The 17,721-nt window shown below is 36.9% G+C and overlaps 1 protein-coding gene across 2 annotated transcripts in view; it reads left to right on the top strand.

Moving 5' to 3' along the window:
* The window catches only part of LOC124390691 (contactin-4), a 149,462-nt gene extending 132,582 nt beyond the window's left edge, over positions 1-16,880 (top strand). For both annotated transcript variants that reach the window (XM_046856711.1, XM_046856712.1), the window contains 3 exons: positions 7,513-7,625; positions 10,943-11,111; positions 15,774-16,880. In XM_046856711.1, the coding sequence (XP_046712667.1) occupies positions 7,513-7,625; positions 10,943-11,111; positions 15,774-15,868 (377 nt within the window). In that variant the 3' untranslated portion in view covers positions 15,869-16,880. The remainder of the gene's footprint in view (positions 1-7,512; positions 7,626-10,942; positions 11,112-15,773) is intronic.
* The last annotated feature ends 841 nt before the right edge of the window (positions 16,881-17,721 follow it).

Here is a 17,721-nt window from a genome sequence, read left to right as displayed (position 1 = left end):
ATCTTCAGTAACTACCTCACTGCAATGGTCCTGGTGCCTATACAGAAACTCTGCGCAAAAGGCGAAAAAAACTACTTTTCTTTTGCGTGGATATTCACACCTAGGGACAATCCAGAGTAACCAATAGCCCGGAGGTGGTGGTTGGGGGGTTTTCTCTCAATTAAAAAAGGAAAAGCTTTTGTTAGCAACTGCATCTATAATGGAGTAATTATGTATTGAACTAATTTCTTAACTAATTATTTATTTAAGCATACAAATCTCTACAGATAACAGAGCTATTCTTGCTAATATTCTAATAAAATAATGCAAAAAATACTAGTGAATAAATAATCAGTGGAATTATCATACTGAAATGATAGGATCATCCATCTTTCAATGACAGATACATGTAGACTTAATTTAAGCCTCAAGCATATTTAAATTGAACTAGTGTGTTATCACATAAACTCAAATGTCTCAGTGGAAAAAAACAAGAAATGGATTTATTTGTACAGCTTAGGAATTGTTCTTATGTGTATTGTGTTATAAAACAGAGAGAAAGTATAGGCTGCTAAAACTATTCAACTAAATTCACATATTGGCAAATATTAGAGATATATGGATACAATATGGGGACAATAGTAGAAATGGTTTTGTATTACTTATACACACTTCCTTTGTTTTACTCAAGTATCAAGTGAGTGAGCACAACTGAAATACTTTCAGCCCTCTTCCTTTTTTATTTAAACCAGAAATGTTGTGTCACATTACTTACTGGACAATTACACTAGATGTAATTATAGTCTTAATTTCTAGGCTGTGTGTATGGCCTGAACTTATGAAATGATTGATACTATATACAGTGTATAACAGTATATGGACACTGTTTACTGCATAATTGCATAGCTATAAAACATTCGTTACATGCCATAATTGCTGTTGTATATTGTAAAAAACAAAGCTATCTTGGGCTGGCATTCCAACAGAAACAGCAGAGGTTGGTACCCAAGTACACAGTAAAATAAAATCAGCTGGGTTGATAAGAGACCCAAAGAGTTCTGGGTGTACTCTGCCAAAAGCAGGGATTAGTCCTCCTGGTTGAAAGCACAGTCTCGGTTTGACTATTCCATCTACCCATTGGCCAGAGAGTGTTATAGGGAGATCAGATTAAATCTTACCCCATTTCTTTTTTTTCTTTCTTCACAAAGTCGACCCCATTTGCTGCCAATGCCAAGTATCAAGTACAAATTTAGTTCGGCTGATATTAACACTTTGTTCAGAAGTGTGTGTGTGATAGCTTGGCTTGTTTCCCAGTCCATGGCACCCGCAAAGCAGAACGGGGGTGAGGGGCATGAGTTCCTCACTACCACCTCAAGGACCAATGGCATGCATGTAGGATAAACCATCTACCATGGTATTGTTGGAGCTGGGCCTACAGTGAGGAAAATAAGTATTTGAACACCCTGCTATTTTGCAAGTTCTCCCATTAGAAATCATGGAGGGGTCTGAAATTGTCATCGTAGGTGCATGTCTACTGTGAGAGACATAATCTAAAAAAAAAAAAATCCAGAAATCACAATGTATCATTTTTTAACTATTTATTTGTATGATACAGCTGCAAATAAGTATTTGAACACCTGAGAAAGTCAATGTTATTATTTGGTACAGCAGCCTTTGTTTGCAATTACAGAGGTCAAATGTTTCCTGTAGTTTTTCCACCAGGTTTGCACACACTGCAGGAGGGATTTTGGCCCACTCCTCCACACAGATCTTCTCTAGAAGATGTGAGGTTTCTGGCCTGTCACTGAGAAACACGGAGTTTGAGCTCCCTCCAAAGATTCTCTATTGGGTTTAGGTCTGGAGACTGGCTAGGCCACGCCAGAACCTTGATATGCTTCTTACAGAGCCACTCCTTGGTTATCCTGGCTGTGTGCTTCGGGTCATTGTCATGTTGGAAGACCCAGCCTCGACCCATCTTCAATGCTCTAACTGAGGGAAGGAGGTTGTTCCCCAAAATCTCGCAATACATGGCCCCAGTCATCCTCTCCTTAATACAGTGCAGTCTTCCTGTCCCATGTGCAGAAAAACACCCCCAAAGCATGATGCTACCACCCCCATGCTTCACAGTAGGGATGGTGTTAAGATAAGATAAGATAAGATAAACCTTTATTCGTCCCACAGTGGGGAAATTTCTATGTTACAGCAGCAAGACAAAGAAATAAAAATAGATGCAAATATATATAAAAAAAGAAGAATATACAAAAAATAAAAACAGAAATAAAAATAAATAATAATAACAATAATAATAATAATAACAACAAAGAAATAAAAATAAATGTAAATATCTAAAAAATAATATACATATACTACAATACCAGTATATATACAGTACAATGTAATAATACAAATAGGAAAAAAAACAAAAGTACGCTTTTTAAGTCATGTTTTGAGGTAGTATTGCACGTAAATTGCGGGTAATATTGCACATAATATTGTACCTGATATGTTTAATAATATTTCACACAGATAAAGTTATTGCACATCTTAAAAAGTAATAGCAGTGTTGTATGTTGGTGACTGGTTTTACTGGGAACAGCTTTGGTTGTATAGTCTAATAGCAGCAGGGAGAAAAGACCTTCTGTATCGCTCCTTCAGACACTTGGGATGTATTAGTCTGTTACTAAAAGAGCTGCTCAGCGATGTAACTGTTTCATACAGGGGGTGGGAGGCGTTCTCCAGCAATGATGATAGTTTTGTTACCATCCTCCTTTCTCCCACCTCCTGTACAGTGTCCAGGGGAATCCCCAGAACAGAGCTGGCCTTCCTGATCAGCTTGTCTAGTCTCTTCCTGTCTGCAGTAGATATGCTGCTGCCCCAGCAGACCACTCCATAGAATATGGCTGAGGCCACCACAGAGTCAAAAAAGGTCTTCAGTAGCTCTCCCTGTACTCCAAAAGACCTTAGTCTCCTCAGCAGAAAGAGTCTGCTCTGCCCTTTCTTGTAGATTGCCTCAGTGTTGTCTGTCCAGTCCAGTTTGTTGTTTAGGTGAACACCCAGGTATTTGTAAGAGTCCACTCTCACAATGTCCTTTCCTGAATGTTCACTGGTGATAGAATTTGTTTGTTCCTACGGAAATCCACCACCAGTTCTTTCGTTTTCCCCGCATTTATCTGGAGGCAGCTCCGTTGGCACCAGTCCACAAAGTTCTTTATAAGTCCTCTGTACTCTCTGTCATCATCATTCGTGATCAGACCGACGATGGCAGAGTCATCAGAGAACTTCTGTAGGTGACAGGTTTCTGAGCTGAACATGAAGTCTGCAGTGTAGATGGTGAAGAGAAACGGGGCAAGAACCGTTCCCTGCGGGGCTCCAGTATTGCAGACAATCATGTCAGACTCACAGTCACGAGTCCTCACATACTGTGGTCGGTCTGTGAGATAGTCCAGTGTCCAGGCAGACAGATGATGGTCTACTCCCATGTACACCATCTTATCCCTCAGGAGCGCAGGTTGGATGGTGTTGAAAGCACTAGAAGTCAAAAACATGACTCTCACAGTGCTCCCAGCCTTTTCCAGGTGTGAAATAACCCGATTTAGGAGGAAGATGACTGCGTCTTCCACTCCAATGCCAGGTTGGTAGGCAAACTGAAGTGGATCCATTGATGGGCTCACCAGAGGTCGGAGATGAGTGAGCACTAGCCTCCAATGTTTTCATCAGATGCGAGGTCAGCGCTACTGGTCGATAGTCTTCAAGTCTTTTGGCGCGGCGTCTTTGGTACAGGCACCACGCAGGATGTTTTCCATATCTGTGGCACCTTTCCCAGCTTCAGGCTCAGGTCAAACATGTACAGCAATATGCCGCACAGCTGGTCAGCACAGGTCTTAAGTAGCCTGGAGCTGATGCCGTCTGGGCCTGCAGCCTTCCTCGCTTTGATCTTCCTGAGCTCCATTCTCACCTGGGCTTCTGTAAGGGGCAGTGTGTATTGGCTGGAGTGTTGACTGGAGGAATCGGCAGGGGGAAGTTAGGTGTGTTGTGTATTGTCTGTGAGCTGATAGCAGTGCAGAGAGGTGGGGCTGGAGCTGCTTGCTGTGGAAGCAGAGAGGGGATTGCAGCAGGGGGGACTGGATGGGGGCAGGGGAGGGTAGCTGATCAAATCTGTTAAAGAATAGATTGAGATCATTCACCCACTTCTGGTCACCCACAGCCTGAGAGCTTGGCTCCTTGTGACCAGTGATGGTTTTGAGCCCCTTCCATACACCGCTGACATTGTTCTGCTGCAGCTGATCCTCCATCTTCCTCCTGTAGCATGCTTTTCCTTCCCTGATCTTCTTCCTCAGTTCTCTCTGGACAGTTTTCAGCTCTTCCTTGTTTCCTGATTTAAACACCCTCTTCTTCTCTTTAAGGAGAGTCTTTATATCAGGGTTTATCCATGGTTTGTTGTTGGGAAAACACCGTACAGTCCTGGTGGGTACAGTATTCTCCACACAGAAGTTAATGTAGTCCGTAATACAATCTGTTAGACTGTCAATATCCTCCCCATGTGGACTGCACAATTCCTCCCACATAGTTGTTTCAAAACAGTCTTTCAGAGCCTCATCGGTCTCATCAGACCATGTCGTCACTGTGCGGGAGGTAGCTGGTTGCCTGCATACAAGGGGTTTGTACACAGGTAGGAGATGAACCAGGTTGTGATCCGATCTTCCCAAGGGGGGGAGAGGTGATGAAGCATAGGCCTCCTTTGAGTTTGCATAAAATAAGTCCAGTGTTTTATTGTCTCTGGTGTGGCATGAAACATACTGGGTGAATGTGGGCAGAGTGGAGGATGGAGGGGCATGATTAAAATCTCCAGAGATAATGAGAAGGGCATTTGGGCTCTGTGTTAACAGTCTGTTAACAACAGAATGCAGGACATCGCATGCCGATTCACCGTCAGCAGAGGGGGGAATATACGCAGCTATCGCGATAACATGCGAGAATTCCCTCGGCAGATAGTACGGCCTCATGCTAGCGGCTAACAGCTCAATGTCCTTACAGCAGATCTGTTCTTTAATAGTGATGTGTCCAGATTTACACCATCTATTATTCACAAACACTGCCAGTCCTCCTCCCTTTCTCTTACCGCTCTCCATCGTTCTGTCCGCGCAGTAAATCAAATCCATCCAGAGCCACGGTCGTGTCCGGTGTTAGCTTGGTTAGCCATGACTCCGTGAACAGCATGATGCTACACTCCCGGAATTCCCTCTGATGCCGGGTAAGAGCCGCTAGCTCGTCCATCTTGTTGGGTCAAGATCTTACATTTCCCATAACGATGGACGGGAGAGTTGGTCTGTAACGTCTCCTTTTATTCCGACACAAAGCTCCAGCACGGTTCCCCCGTCTTCTCCTTCTTAGCTCGCGGGGAATATCCGGTTTTTCTCCTAGTAGCATCGGCATGTTGCGGAATGCTAACAGCTGATCCCTGGTGTAAACAATAGGACCGTGGCTATGAACAGAGTTTCCAGACGCGACTGTGAACAAAGTCCAAAGAAGCAGGAAAAGTAGAGCAAACTCGGTGGCTTTGTTTATGTCCATTGTGCAGTTTCCAAATTTACGCGCATACACTAAAAAAAAAAAAAAAAAAACACAAAGTGCCGGAACACTATAAAATAAATTAAAAAAGCACAAACTTTACGGGAGCTGCTGCAACAGGCTGCCACTTGGGCGGCGCCTACTTACTTCCATCTTGGGATGGTACTCATCATTCTTCTTCCTCCAAACACGTTTAGTGGAATTATGACCCAAAAGTTCTATTTTGGTCTCATCTGACCACATGACTTTCTCCCATGACTCCTCTGGATCATCCAAATGGTCATTAGCAAACATAAGATGTGCCTGGAAATGTGCTGGTTTAAGCAGGGGAACCTTCCGTGCCATGCATGATTTCAAACCATGATGTCTTAGTGTATTACCAACAGTAACCTTGGAAACGGTGGTCCCAGCTCTTTTCAGGTCATTGACCAGCTCCTCCCGTGTAGTTCTGGGCTGATTTCTCACTTTCCTTAGGATCATTGAGACCCCACGAGGTGAGATCTTGCATGGAGCCCCAGTCCGAGGGAGATTGACAGTCATGTTTAGCTTCTTCCATTTTCTAAAGATTGCTCTAATGAGTGGACCTTTTTTCACCAAGCTGTTCGGCAATTTCGCAGTGGCCCTTTCCAGCCTTGTGGAGGTGTACAATTTTGTCTCTAGTGTCTTTGGACAGCTCTTTGGTCTTGGCCATGTTAGTAGTTGGATTCTTACTGATTGTATGGGGTGGACAGGTGTCTTTATACAGCTAACAACCTCAAACAGGTGCATGTAATTTAGGATAATAAATGTAGTGGAGGTGGACATTTTAAAGGCAGACTAACAGGTCTTTGAGGGCCAGAATTCTAGCTGATAGACAGGTGTTCAAATACTTATTTGCAGCTGTATCATACAAATTAATAGTTAAAAAATCATACATTGTGATTTCTTGATTTTTTATTTTTAGATTATGTCTCTCACAGTGGACATGCACCTACGATGACAATTTCAAACCCCTCCATGATTTCTAAGTGGGAGAACTTGCAAAATAGCAGGGTGTTCAAATACTTATTTTCCTCAGTGTATTTGTGAGTGAAGAAAGGGGGGAAGTATGAGTTTCTCATTACGTTCTCATGGACCAGTGGCGTGCATGTAAGATAAACTATCTACCTTGGTGTTCTTGGAGCTGGGCCTATTTGAGGGGTTACTGAAACCGGACAAAGAATAGAAAACAGTGGGCTTGTCATGATTTCAGGTTCTTGTAGTCAGAGAGACTCAACATTCTTGTGATCTGTGCAGTTTCTTACTTGTTGGGGTAAAGAATGTAAAGCAGATGGTCTAAATAGATGGCAAGATCAATGAAGAAGTCTAGCGAGATTTAGTACCCATGGCAGTACATAAAATTTTTTTAAGGGTGTTTCTGTGAAATGTTGCTATAATGGTCAAATTGTTTCAGCTGTGATTAGGTGGGACTCATGAGTATACTCTGCCACCTTGCAGTAACCTTGAGATAAACTACATTAATTCATAACAGGTGAAATGTCACAATAGATGCTTTTTTTATTGTTTGAGATGCATTACCTGCAAACCAGCTGTGTGAGTTTTCATGTTTGCAGGAGAAACTAGTCAATGATCAATGTCACAGTGTTTGTGAATGAAAGTCATTTTGAAACTGTCAGTGTGTCATTCTGTACAGGTAGGTTCAGAAGTCCATTGATTAGGTACAGGTTGCTGTATTCTGAGTAGTAGGTTCTGAGGCATGTAGTTTGAATTGACTATGTTTGTATGCTGAGGTGCACATAAGGTTTCCTTGTTTTCTATTATCATCATAAAAAAACAAGAGTCTGTGATACATAGAAAAGATAAAGCTCAAGGCCAATAATTTATAAATCCAAAAGCCAGACTTAAAAAATGACAGAAATAAACTTAAGAGAAAAAATGCTACATTTATGTCCAAAATAAATTACACATGGTATTTTTTTTTTTTAGCTCCAAGCCAGCCTCCAGGGAATATTGAGTGGAACATGACAAACTCCAAGATCTTTTTGCACTGGCAGCATGTGAAGGCAATGGACAATGAATCTGAAGTAACAGGCTACAAGGTGAGATTTATTTAATGCTTTTCTATTTTATGGAATACCACAATATGGATCAATGTGTACAAACTGAACCTGCCTCTTATACACTGTTTAATATATTAGAGTTCATTTAAGATTAATCTGTTTTTAACAGAAAACTTTTCTCAATTGAGTCAATTCTCTTGACTCATTCTTCCCCAACCCATTAGTGTTTTGTGCACTACAGGCTTTTATATTTTGTACCTTATGTGTATGCCTTTATTTGAATCAGCTTTTAATCTGATTTCACACTCTGGTGTTCGCTAATCAGGCAACCTGGACAGCAAATGGAAAGCCAGCTGGCTCTGGAATTAGGTGAAAGAGCCAGCAGTGTATTCTGTGCTCTTGACCAATACAAATCCTGAACTAAAATGAGGCACAGTAACTATTCAAACCTTAGGATTAGTTCAGCTACAAGATCTTTGCTTAAGCTGTGTGATAAGTTTGCTGCCTCAGTCAAACACTGTCTGTATGTTCACTCAATCTTTTAGGAAAATTACATATATAAACATGAGGACTACATGCAAATACAGTGATCCTTTATAATCTCAGTTTAAAATTAATTCAATATTACTATATGGAATTTTGATTAGGCAAAAGTTTCATTTAAGAAATTTGTTTGCATTCAAAAGAATCTCTTCGCTAGGGATTTGCAGTCTGAATCGAGCTCAGCATATTTTAAAAATACATTTCAGAGAGAGCCAGTCAGCATGTTGGCCTGCTGTGCTGTAAAAGAGCAGTCTTAGTCATTGGCACATATGAACTGGCACAAACCAAGAAAATGAAAAGCAGGGAAAAGAAACAGAATTGAACTTTTTGTAATTTTTGTAATGTATTAATTTTGCTGAATGCTTCTGGCAAACATAGAAAGGCCTTTACGTGGGGGTAAGGGCAACTGGAAAATTATGGGCTACAAGCTTTACTGAGCATCACTTTCCAGTATTCATTTGTAATCCAGACTGCTTTCAGAGCAGAACTTGTATAATGCAATCAATAGCTACAAATTATCTCACCCATGCAGGCAAGAAGGAATATCAGAAGCCCAGGTCTTTGTTTTTTGTCTGTCCGTATGAAGAAGAATTATAAATGATTTATGGATTTCTTTTCCCCTAAGAGCATAGCAAATTGCTTGGCATACTAATCATCCTTCTAGTGTGCTGAGAACTCACTTTTAAGTTTTAAGCACTTTTTCCAGTGGACTGTGTCACAAAGCAGTGCTATTTGAAATAGCTGTCCAGGACTTTAGGGGGAAAAAACAAGACACATGAAAAATGCCTATACAAATACTATGAGGAGAAAACCTTGATAGGAGGGCTTAAACATTGATTCTTCACAGTGTGGGAGGCATTGATAGTGGAGTCATATCATATGCATACTTGTCATAAAATTAGAGAAATGTTGACAAGTAATATGTTCTTTCTTACTCTTGAGTCTATAGAGTACATTGTTATTGGTTGTCTTTTTAAAAGTAGTGTTAAAGTTTAGTAGAATGCTAGAGCAGTTTGTGGAATTCTATCATTAAAGTAATCACAGACTATTACTTCATGCTCTTTGGCTCTTTGGCCTTCTCAATTAGAATATTACATCCAAAATACATCCCTGAAGCCCTGTTTGGATTGAACTTGGTTTGATAACATAGTTATTACTGGAGTAATATGGGATTTTAACACACAGTTTATAATTTAAAAGGTGTCATTAACCTCATATACAGTTTTTTCCAATACCACTCCAGTAAGTACTTACTCTATTCTATTGTTTCCTGTTAAGCCAAAATGAAACCAAATACTGTCCGTTTTTAAAAACACCACAATAAAATCTTACAGCAACGTTACTTACATTGTTGTGTTTTAAACATAGAATATATATATATATATATATATATATATATATATATATATATATATATATATATATATATATATTCTATGTGTGTGTGTGTGTGTGTGTGTGTGTGTGATATATATGTGTGTCATATAAAGCATGATTTTTAAAATGACATCTGGTGTTATGGTGTAAAGTTGTCACTACAGAATATCAATATATATTGCATGTGTTGTGTAAAATAAGATACATAGACATTGTGCTTTACACATTAAAACGAGCCAGCATATCTTCCAGACAGCTTTCTAACATATCAGAGATGTCCATATGCATGAAGCAGTATGCCTCACTATATAGTACCACCGCCAACGGTGTCACAGGAATCTAAGTTGAAATATAGAGCAAATATTTCTCCTAACATGAAAATGTGTTTCCATCACAAATATACTGCTCTGTAAAACACATCCACAACAAGTCTGTCACAGTGCTAAAACAGCAGTAAATGTTTAAGATGATGTTGTACATTATTACATACCTGTTTTTTTAATATCCAATATTATTATTTCTTTCGTTTCAAACAGTAATGCACAGAAGAAATGCACAAAATCCCAAATATTGGTGCTTCTGCACATATATATTATGTGGGTGGTGCAGCTGTGGCTGCAGTGAAAGGATACTTAAATTGTGTTAATTGGGTTTCTTGCTGTAGTAATGTTATTCATTCTTGCTCTAGAAGTTACCTGTCTGTGATGCAGCACTCCTTTATACTGTTTCTGTATCCTATTGATTTCTATAGTTGTGGAGTCATAATGATGGTATTAATAGTTCAATTAATTCAGGTAGAACAACTCTGAAATGCACGGCCCGCCACTGCTATGTACATATGCTTCGAAGATTTTTTTCAGTTTGCACCTCGTTACACAATATAAAACAACAGTTGAAATGATATGACTAAAGTAAATCTATACCTTTTGAAGGAACGTATCAATTTTTATTTCATCTTCAGTCTTAATCATTTAAACAACATACATCATTTAACCAACAATAGTTCCCAAATAAATTAGATAGATATAGATAAAATTTAGATATAGATTTAGATAAATAATCTTGTATTACTTTCTCTTACTCGTACAGCTATTTAAAAACACACTTGCTTTCTGGAGAATTTTAAGGAATTTGTGCAACCAAGGGTTTATTTGCAGCACCATACACTATATATACTGAATATCAACATGTTGTGGCACAAGTATATTTTGCACAGCAACATATCAAACTTTCACTTGAGCACGCTGGATCATGAAACGTGTTTTCTCTGCAAATGCAGCTTATTGTTTTGTTAAGCCAACATTAAATGTAATATCGAGTAAAGAATTATTGAATGATTTTTATTACGTTAATATTTAATGCATGTGATACAGGTGATACATGTGATACAGTTCTACTGATATATCATTGATACACCACTGAATCTTGTCTTTCAGGTTATGTACCATCAGAGCTGGCACAGTAGAACCAGCATAGTAGAAACAAATCGGACATCACTGGAGCTACAGATTCCATCCGGAGATGATTTGCTTATACAGATCAAAGCTTTGAGCGATGGAGGAGATGGCAGCTATAGCAGTCCTATTTACATACCAAAGTTGTCCAGTAAGGATCCTCCTGTACACAGTTTTATTTTGGGCTAACAGACAGGACAGTACAATTAATAATAACTGATAACTGTAGACAATATTAGCACAATTAAAAACTTATGCATATCATCCTTTTTTACGTATCACAGATTTTTACAAGACTTTGTTTCTTCATATCCACCTGTATCTTAACAGTAATAGTAACAGTAATGCAAGTAATAGTAGCAAACTTGTATGGTTAAAGCAGCCCTACACACATATTGAAGATGTCAAAATGAAGTGAGGCACTGCTCATTTACAGGCTTCTTTTGGACCAACAGATCTAAAGAAATGCTGAAGTAATAATGAGTGGAAAATGCAGTTATTTACTTGACTACACATTTCTCCCAAGACATTTCTCAAAACCTTTAACAGTAATTCACATTGAAATCATGAAGCCAACTAAAAGCATAAACATTGCCTCAAGAATTCCTCTTAACATTTTTATATAATGTTTCTTATAATTTACTTATGCATGTATGCTAGAGCTGTAGTCAAAGTTGTTGACTTAAGATCAGAAGACCTGTCAGTAATTGGAAGGAGAGTGAGAGAAGTTGTGTGAGTCAGCTTATGAAGGTGCTTATGTTAATTTTATGGGCAAGTTATTTAGGATAGTAAAATGATCTATGTTCACAGTAAGCCTCCAAAGTTGTGAGATTAGAGATGTTTTTAAGCACAAAGAAAATGCTGATACTGTAGATGTTGTTAGTCTAAAAAGCCTCAAATATGTATGGGGGTATAGTATATTTTATAGTAATGTATATATTTATATTTTTTCTTTTTTATACTTTTTTTTTTGTATTTTTTGCACATGTATGATTTAATTTCAATTCAATTACAATTTTATTTGTATAGCTTTTTTAACAGCAGCTTTACACTGTCAAATAAACAATTTAATTAAAAACAACTAATATAATAATGTTTAAATTACATTAAGGCAAGCATTTATATAAATGGCAAGTGAATATGAAGGAGTTTTTGACAATAGATTAACTGAAATGTATGGACTGTAAGTTTTACTCAAGCAGTTATATAACCTGTCTGCCACTAAAAATACATGAAAACATGTCTATAGTTAATACAAAATACATTTTTATATTATATAATTCAATGTATTCATATTGTATCACCAATCTGAACAGTCATATAACAATTTAAAATGAGCTTCTAATTATGTGGTAATCTTAGTTTAGCATTCAGTGTCAAATTTAGTGGTTTTGGAATATTGCAATAATGTTATTTTTTGATTAGTAGACTTCATTAGATAGATAGATTTCATTTAGTTTTCATGTTTATTATAAATAATTATAATATAGCTATACTATACTATAATAATAATAATAATAATAATAATAATAATAATAATAATAATAATAATATGATAAAATTTATATCAGCAAAGGCAATAGTGTGGATACAAAACAAGCCTAACACATATGTATGCTTGTTGCCATGGTTACAATAATTGCTCGTATTACAATGCTTGTATAAAGAGCATAAAGTTATTTGAGATATGGCCTAATAACCCAAGAAACAGCTTAGTTTAAAACAAAATGTCTTTGTGCAGACTGCTAATTCAGTAGTAAGAACTGATTGGGAAAGAAAAAAAATTCTATTCAATCAGATCTGATTGTAAGTCATTTTTATATAACCAATTTAGTAGAACTTAAGTTGTCTTTTCTTTCATTATATTGGCACAATTGAGGGGATGGTTTAAGTCTTGTGCCACTGTCTAACAGCAACCACATAATGTCACATAGAAGTTCATATTTAATGGCTCTAGATTCACTCAGAATCAGTGGTGTGCCAGTGAAGAGCAATCGTTCTAATAATAATTATTAATATACACTTTTAATTGGCTGCTCAGTTTATCCTTGTAAAGTGATTTACATAGATATAGATATCAGAGGAGACAGCATCTTAAAAGACTGTGGTGTCTGATAGGAAATTAGTTAACGTTAAGTTCATTGTACAAAAGAAAATGTGTGTCTGTATCTGTGTGTTTGTGTGTGATATTTTATTGATTTTGATATTTTGCAGCCTTATACTACAATTCTTTAAATAGATTTTTTTGCTAAAATTAATCTACACTTAATACCCCATAATGACAGAAAAGTAAAAACATTATTCTAGAAATGTCTGTCAAACAATGTGTGTGTGAAACAATCTGAAAAAAGTAAATAAAAAAAATATATATTTTTAGCAACTTCACATGTAGCTGCTTGATGTTAGACACATGGTGCTTCTCCACCTTCCATTTAAGGATGCCCCACAGGTGCTCAGTAGGGTTTATTTTTGGAAACATACCTGGCCACTCCATCACCCTCACCTTTAGCAAGGCAGTTGTCTTGGTGGTTTGGTTGAATTTCGTTATTATGTTAAAAAAAACTGCTACACATTGACTACTCTAAAATATATAAAAGTTTCACTTCTACTATATAGTATTGTCCCATGAGAATTTATGCTAAGATTGTTGTTAAAATATTAGGGGTGTACTCACTGTGTGTGTACACACACACACACACACACACACACACACACACGTCCCGATCAGGCATAACCTAATGACCATTGACAGGTGAAGTAAAGTGAATAAATCTCTTCTTAATGGCACCTGTTAGTGGGTGGAATATATTAGGCAGCAAGTGAACATTTTGCCCTCAAAGTTGATGTATCAGAAGTCAGAGAAGTCAATGCTGGTTTTGATAGAAAGGTGAAAGTGCCTGAAACAATGGGCTCGTAGGCATCGGAACTGAACCACAGATCAGTGGAAGAAGGTGGCCTGCTCTGATTAATAGCGTTTACTTTCACATTACATGGATGAATGTGTGCGTGTGCATCGATTTCCTGGGGAACACAGGTAGGGCAGAAGGCAAGCCGGTGGAGGCAGTGTGATGTTTTAGGCAATGTTCAGTTGAAAAACCTTAGTTAAGGAATGGTTTGAGAAACAAATTTGAGGTGTTGACTTGGCCTAGAAAATCCCAAGAGCTCAATCCAATGAAGCATCTGTAAGATGTGCTGGACAAACAAGTTAATTCCATGGAGGCCCCACCTCGCAAGTTGCAGGACTTATGTACCTGCAGAGTATCTGCTGCTAACATCTTGGTTCCAGATAACACACCACACCTTCAAGAGTCTAGTGGAGACCATGCCTTGACGGGTCAGGGTCATTTTTAGATTTACTGTCCCATGAAAATAACTCAACAAACAGCAATTATTGTCAAAATAGCTGGCAACAAATGTAAATACACCCCAAGTAAACATGTCAAAACTGTTTCAATATTTTGTGTGAGTACAATTATCTAGCACTGCATTAATCCTCCTGGGAAAAAAAATTCACCAGAGCTGCACAGGTTGTTGCTGGGATCCTCTTCCACTTCTCCATAATGACCACTGAGCTGCTGAATGTTAGACTTCTCATCTTGGTGGTGTGTTTTGGGTCATTTTTATTTTGGAAAACTGCCATTTGGCGCATTTTCTGCAGGGAGGGCATAATGTTCTGATTCAGAATGTCGCAGTACATGTTGGAATCCTCTAAAGCAATGCTGCAAAGCAACTTCTTTGACCCGAGGCCTGTTCCGAGTGGTAAACCGTCTTGGAAAACCTCTGTATGACCCTGATCACTGTACAATAACAAATTTTCAGGATGTTACCAATCTTCTTATAGCCTAGGCCATCATTGTGGAAAGCAACAATTCTAATTCTCAAATCTTCAGAGAGTTCTTTTTGCCATTAGGTGCCATGTTGAACATTCAGTGGTAAGTACAAGCGAATTGTACTTAAAAGGATCCAATTTTTAACTGCTCTAATATGAATTCACAAATTACACTATGTACAGCTATTATCACTTTGGGTGTACTTACTTTTTGTTGGCAGCTATTTTGACAATAATGGCTATTTATTATTCATTTTTAGGGGACAGTAAATGTATACTGCTATACAGGGTGCACATTTCATACTCTAAAATATTTCCAAGTTTCATTTCTATAGTATTGTACCTTTGGAAGATATTCTATAATGTTTGTTGAAATGTAAGGTGTGTACTCAGGATAGATAGATAGATAGATAGATAGATAGATAGATAGATAGATAGATAGATAGATAGACAGACAGACAGACAGACAGACAGACAGACAGACAGACAGAGACAGACAGATGTACAAACCTTTCACTGCATTCACCAAAACTTCAAACCGAGTAAGCAGACAAAAAATGCTATTAGTGTTAATAATAATCATCTATTAAAATTGCTGCAGTTGCTTAGTACCTTGATCTAATCATTTATCTTGTTTTATCCAAAACAAATGTTAAAAAAAATAATGATAGAGTTGGCACTGTTCCTATACTAACTTCATCCAGATATCAAATATGTCTAGTGAGGCTTATTTCAGTCTCATTTTGAGTTTATCAGTTCCACTGTTGCTAACAATTAATAAAACATTGTAAGTTTAAGTAAGCATTCACCCTAAAATTGCTTGTTTAAATTACCCAAGATGCAAAGTGGAACTTTGGTCTGCCCCTTTTTGGTCCAACAGCTCCCAATTATGATGATATTGCTTTGTAAATACAAATGTGTGCGCTGATGTTACATGGGCTTTCACGTGTACATTTCATTCTTTGTTTGTTTCTTATGTTTCAGATCTGAACTCAAGAGGCTATTTCAGCTCTGATGCAAACAAAATGGTCCATATCCATGAAGTTGCATTACTTATACTATCATGGCTGCTTCTATAATAACTTGTCCTTTAATTAGCACAGGGTAAAATTAAGATGAAGAGCTGAATACTATGTAAGAGAAATATACACAATGTAGAATTTATTTTAATGATGTAATCCCAAGAATGTTGATGGAGACAGTCAAAATGTGTGTGTGTGTGTGTGTGTGTGTGTGTGGGTGGGTGTGGGTGTGGATGTAGGGAGCTGTTATTGGTGTTTTTTGTTTTATTTTCGTTGTTTTGTTTTTTTAATTATGGATGAACTTGTGCTTTATTTTTTCAGTTTTATGCTAAAAGGTTGGCATTTCTTAGATATTTGTTAGTATCAACACATCAGAAAACTTTCTTCTACTTTGTATTTTGGCGTGCAAACAGAATTTAAATGCTGTGTTCAATGAAGAAGACCCCTGGGTCTTCATTAGATGCCTATTGTTCGACTACACTTGTTTTATCAATGCAGATGAATCTAAAAGAGCCTCAATGTGATTTTTTTTTTTTACTGTTTTTGTTTAATTTTAACTGTTGGAGAACACCTGATAGTTAGATTAAATGTATAGTAATTAATCAGATATGCCACATGAAGGGTATGCCACAATTTGTCAAACCAAATTCTTTCATAAATTATTTGCTGTTTTGTGAGATTCACACTGATAAATGATCGTAAAAAAAGCATATTCCTAGAACAATGTTATCTGGAGTATGTCTACTTCATTATTTGCTTGATGTTCAATGTTTTAGACTATTTATATATTAATAATGAAAGAATTGTGTTACCATTTTCATTTTTTTATTTTTTAAGTCCAATGTATATTTTATCAGTATGGGAATATTCTGTCATCGTTTGTTCTTATTGCAAATATTTCAGTTTTTCAAGCAGTTTAATACTTTTCTATTAATATTTGAATTATCTCTATGAGATGTAACAGGAGCACAATAAAATTTCATATTGGAATTGTAATCTTTGAATTTCCCATCCATCAAAAATAACACAGTGACACTTGCCATTGTTTACCATTCACATTATTGTTTTTTCTAACATATTACTTACTTTATTAACATGAGAAATGGCAAGTTAGATGTCATTCTTAATTGCATTTATTTTGGTGGATCTGTATGGAAAGAGAATGTTTGTTGTCTGATCTTCAACATTGATATCCAACAGATTTCAAATAAAGAAAATTGCTAAAACTTACAGTAGTGCGGAGGTAAGTAAAGTCTGTATATGAATTCCATATTTTGGAAAGGTAGCAATATAGCTTTTTTCCCTAAAATTTAGAATATTGATACTTGAAGTTGTAAAAATACATGCATACAGACTAATTCAGATCTGCATTTGCATAAATTAAATGATGGAAAAATACATCGTGTACACAAATGAATATTATATGGAATTTTGCATACGATGAAGAGGGCACAGCTTAAAAATTGGGATATGAACAAAAATGTATTTAAAAAAATTAAATACAAACCTTGTGTATGCAGAATACAAAGAAATTGTAGAAATGTTGCCTGTCCATTTTTCAGTTTTAAAATGCAGTAGGCGGTTGTTTTTTTTTTAAGACTTAATTTGCAGTTAATTATTACATTTTAAATTGATTTAACAGTAGAAAGTAAGTAATTTTAACAATGATTTTTGTTTGTATCCAACTTTTATACATAATTAAAATGGAGGATTATTTAACTATGCATTATTTAAATACAAAATAAATTCTCTTTGTATATATCAGGTTAATTTGAAGAAATGTGCAGTATTTTTTCATATTTCACAAATAGACTTGGAAATTGGAAGACTGCAGGTGAAAAAACAGCACTTTATTGACTTTATATAAGTGCAATGCAATTATATTAAAGCAAATTCAGACAGAAAATAAT

The sequence above is a fragment of the Silurus meridionalis genome, chromosome 1, assembly GCF_014805685.1.
Source record: "Silurus meridionalis isolate SWU-2019-XX chromosome 1, ASM1480568v1, whole genome shotgun sequence".
Taxonomy (NCBI): domain Eukaryota; kingdom Metazoa; phylum Chordata; class Actinopteri; order Siluriformes; family Siluridae; genus Silurus; species Silurus meridionalis.
This window is presented reverse-complemented; position numbering and strand designations above follow the sequence as displayed.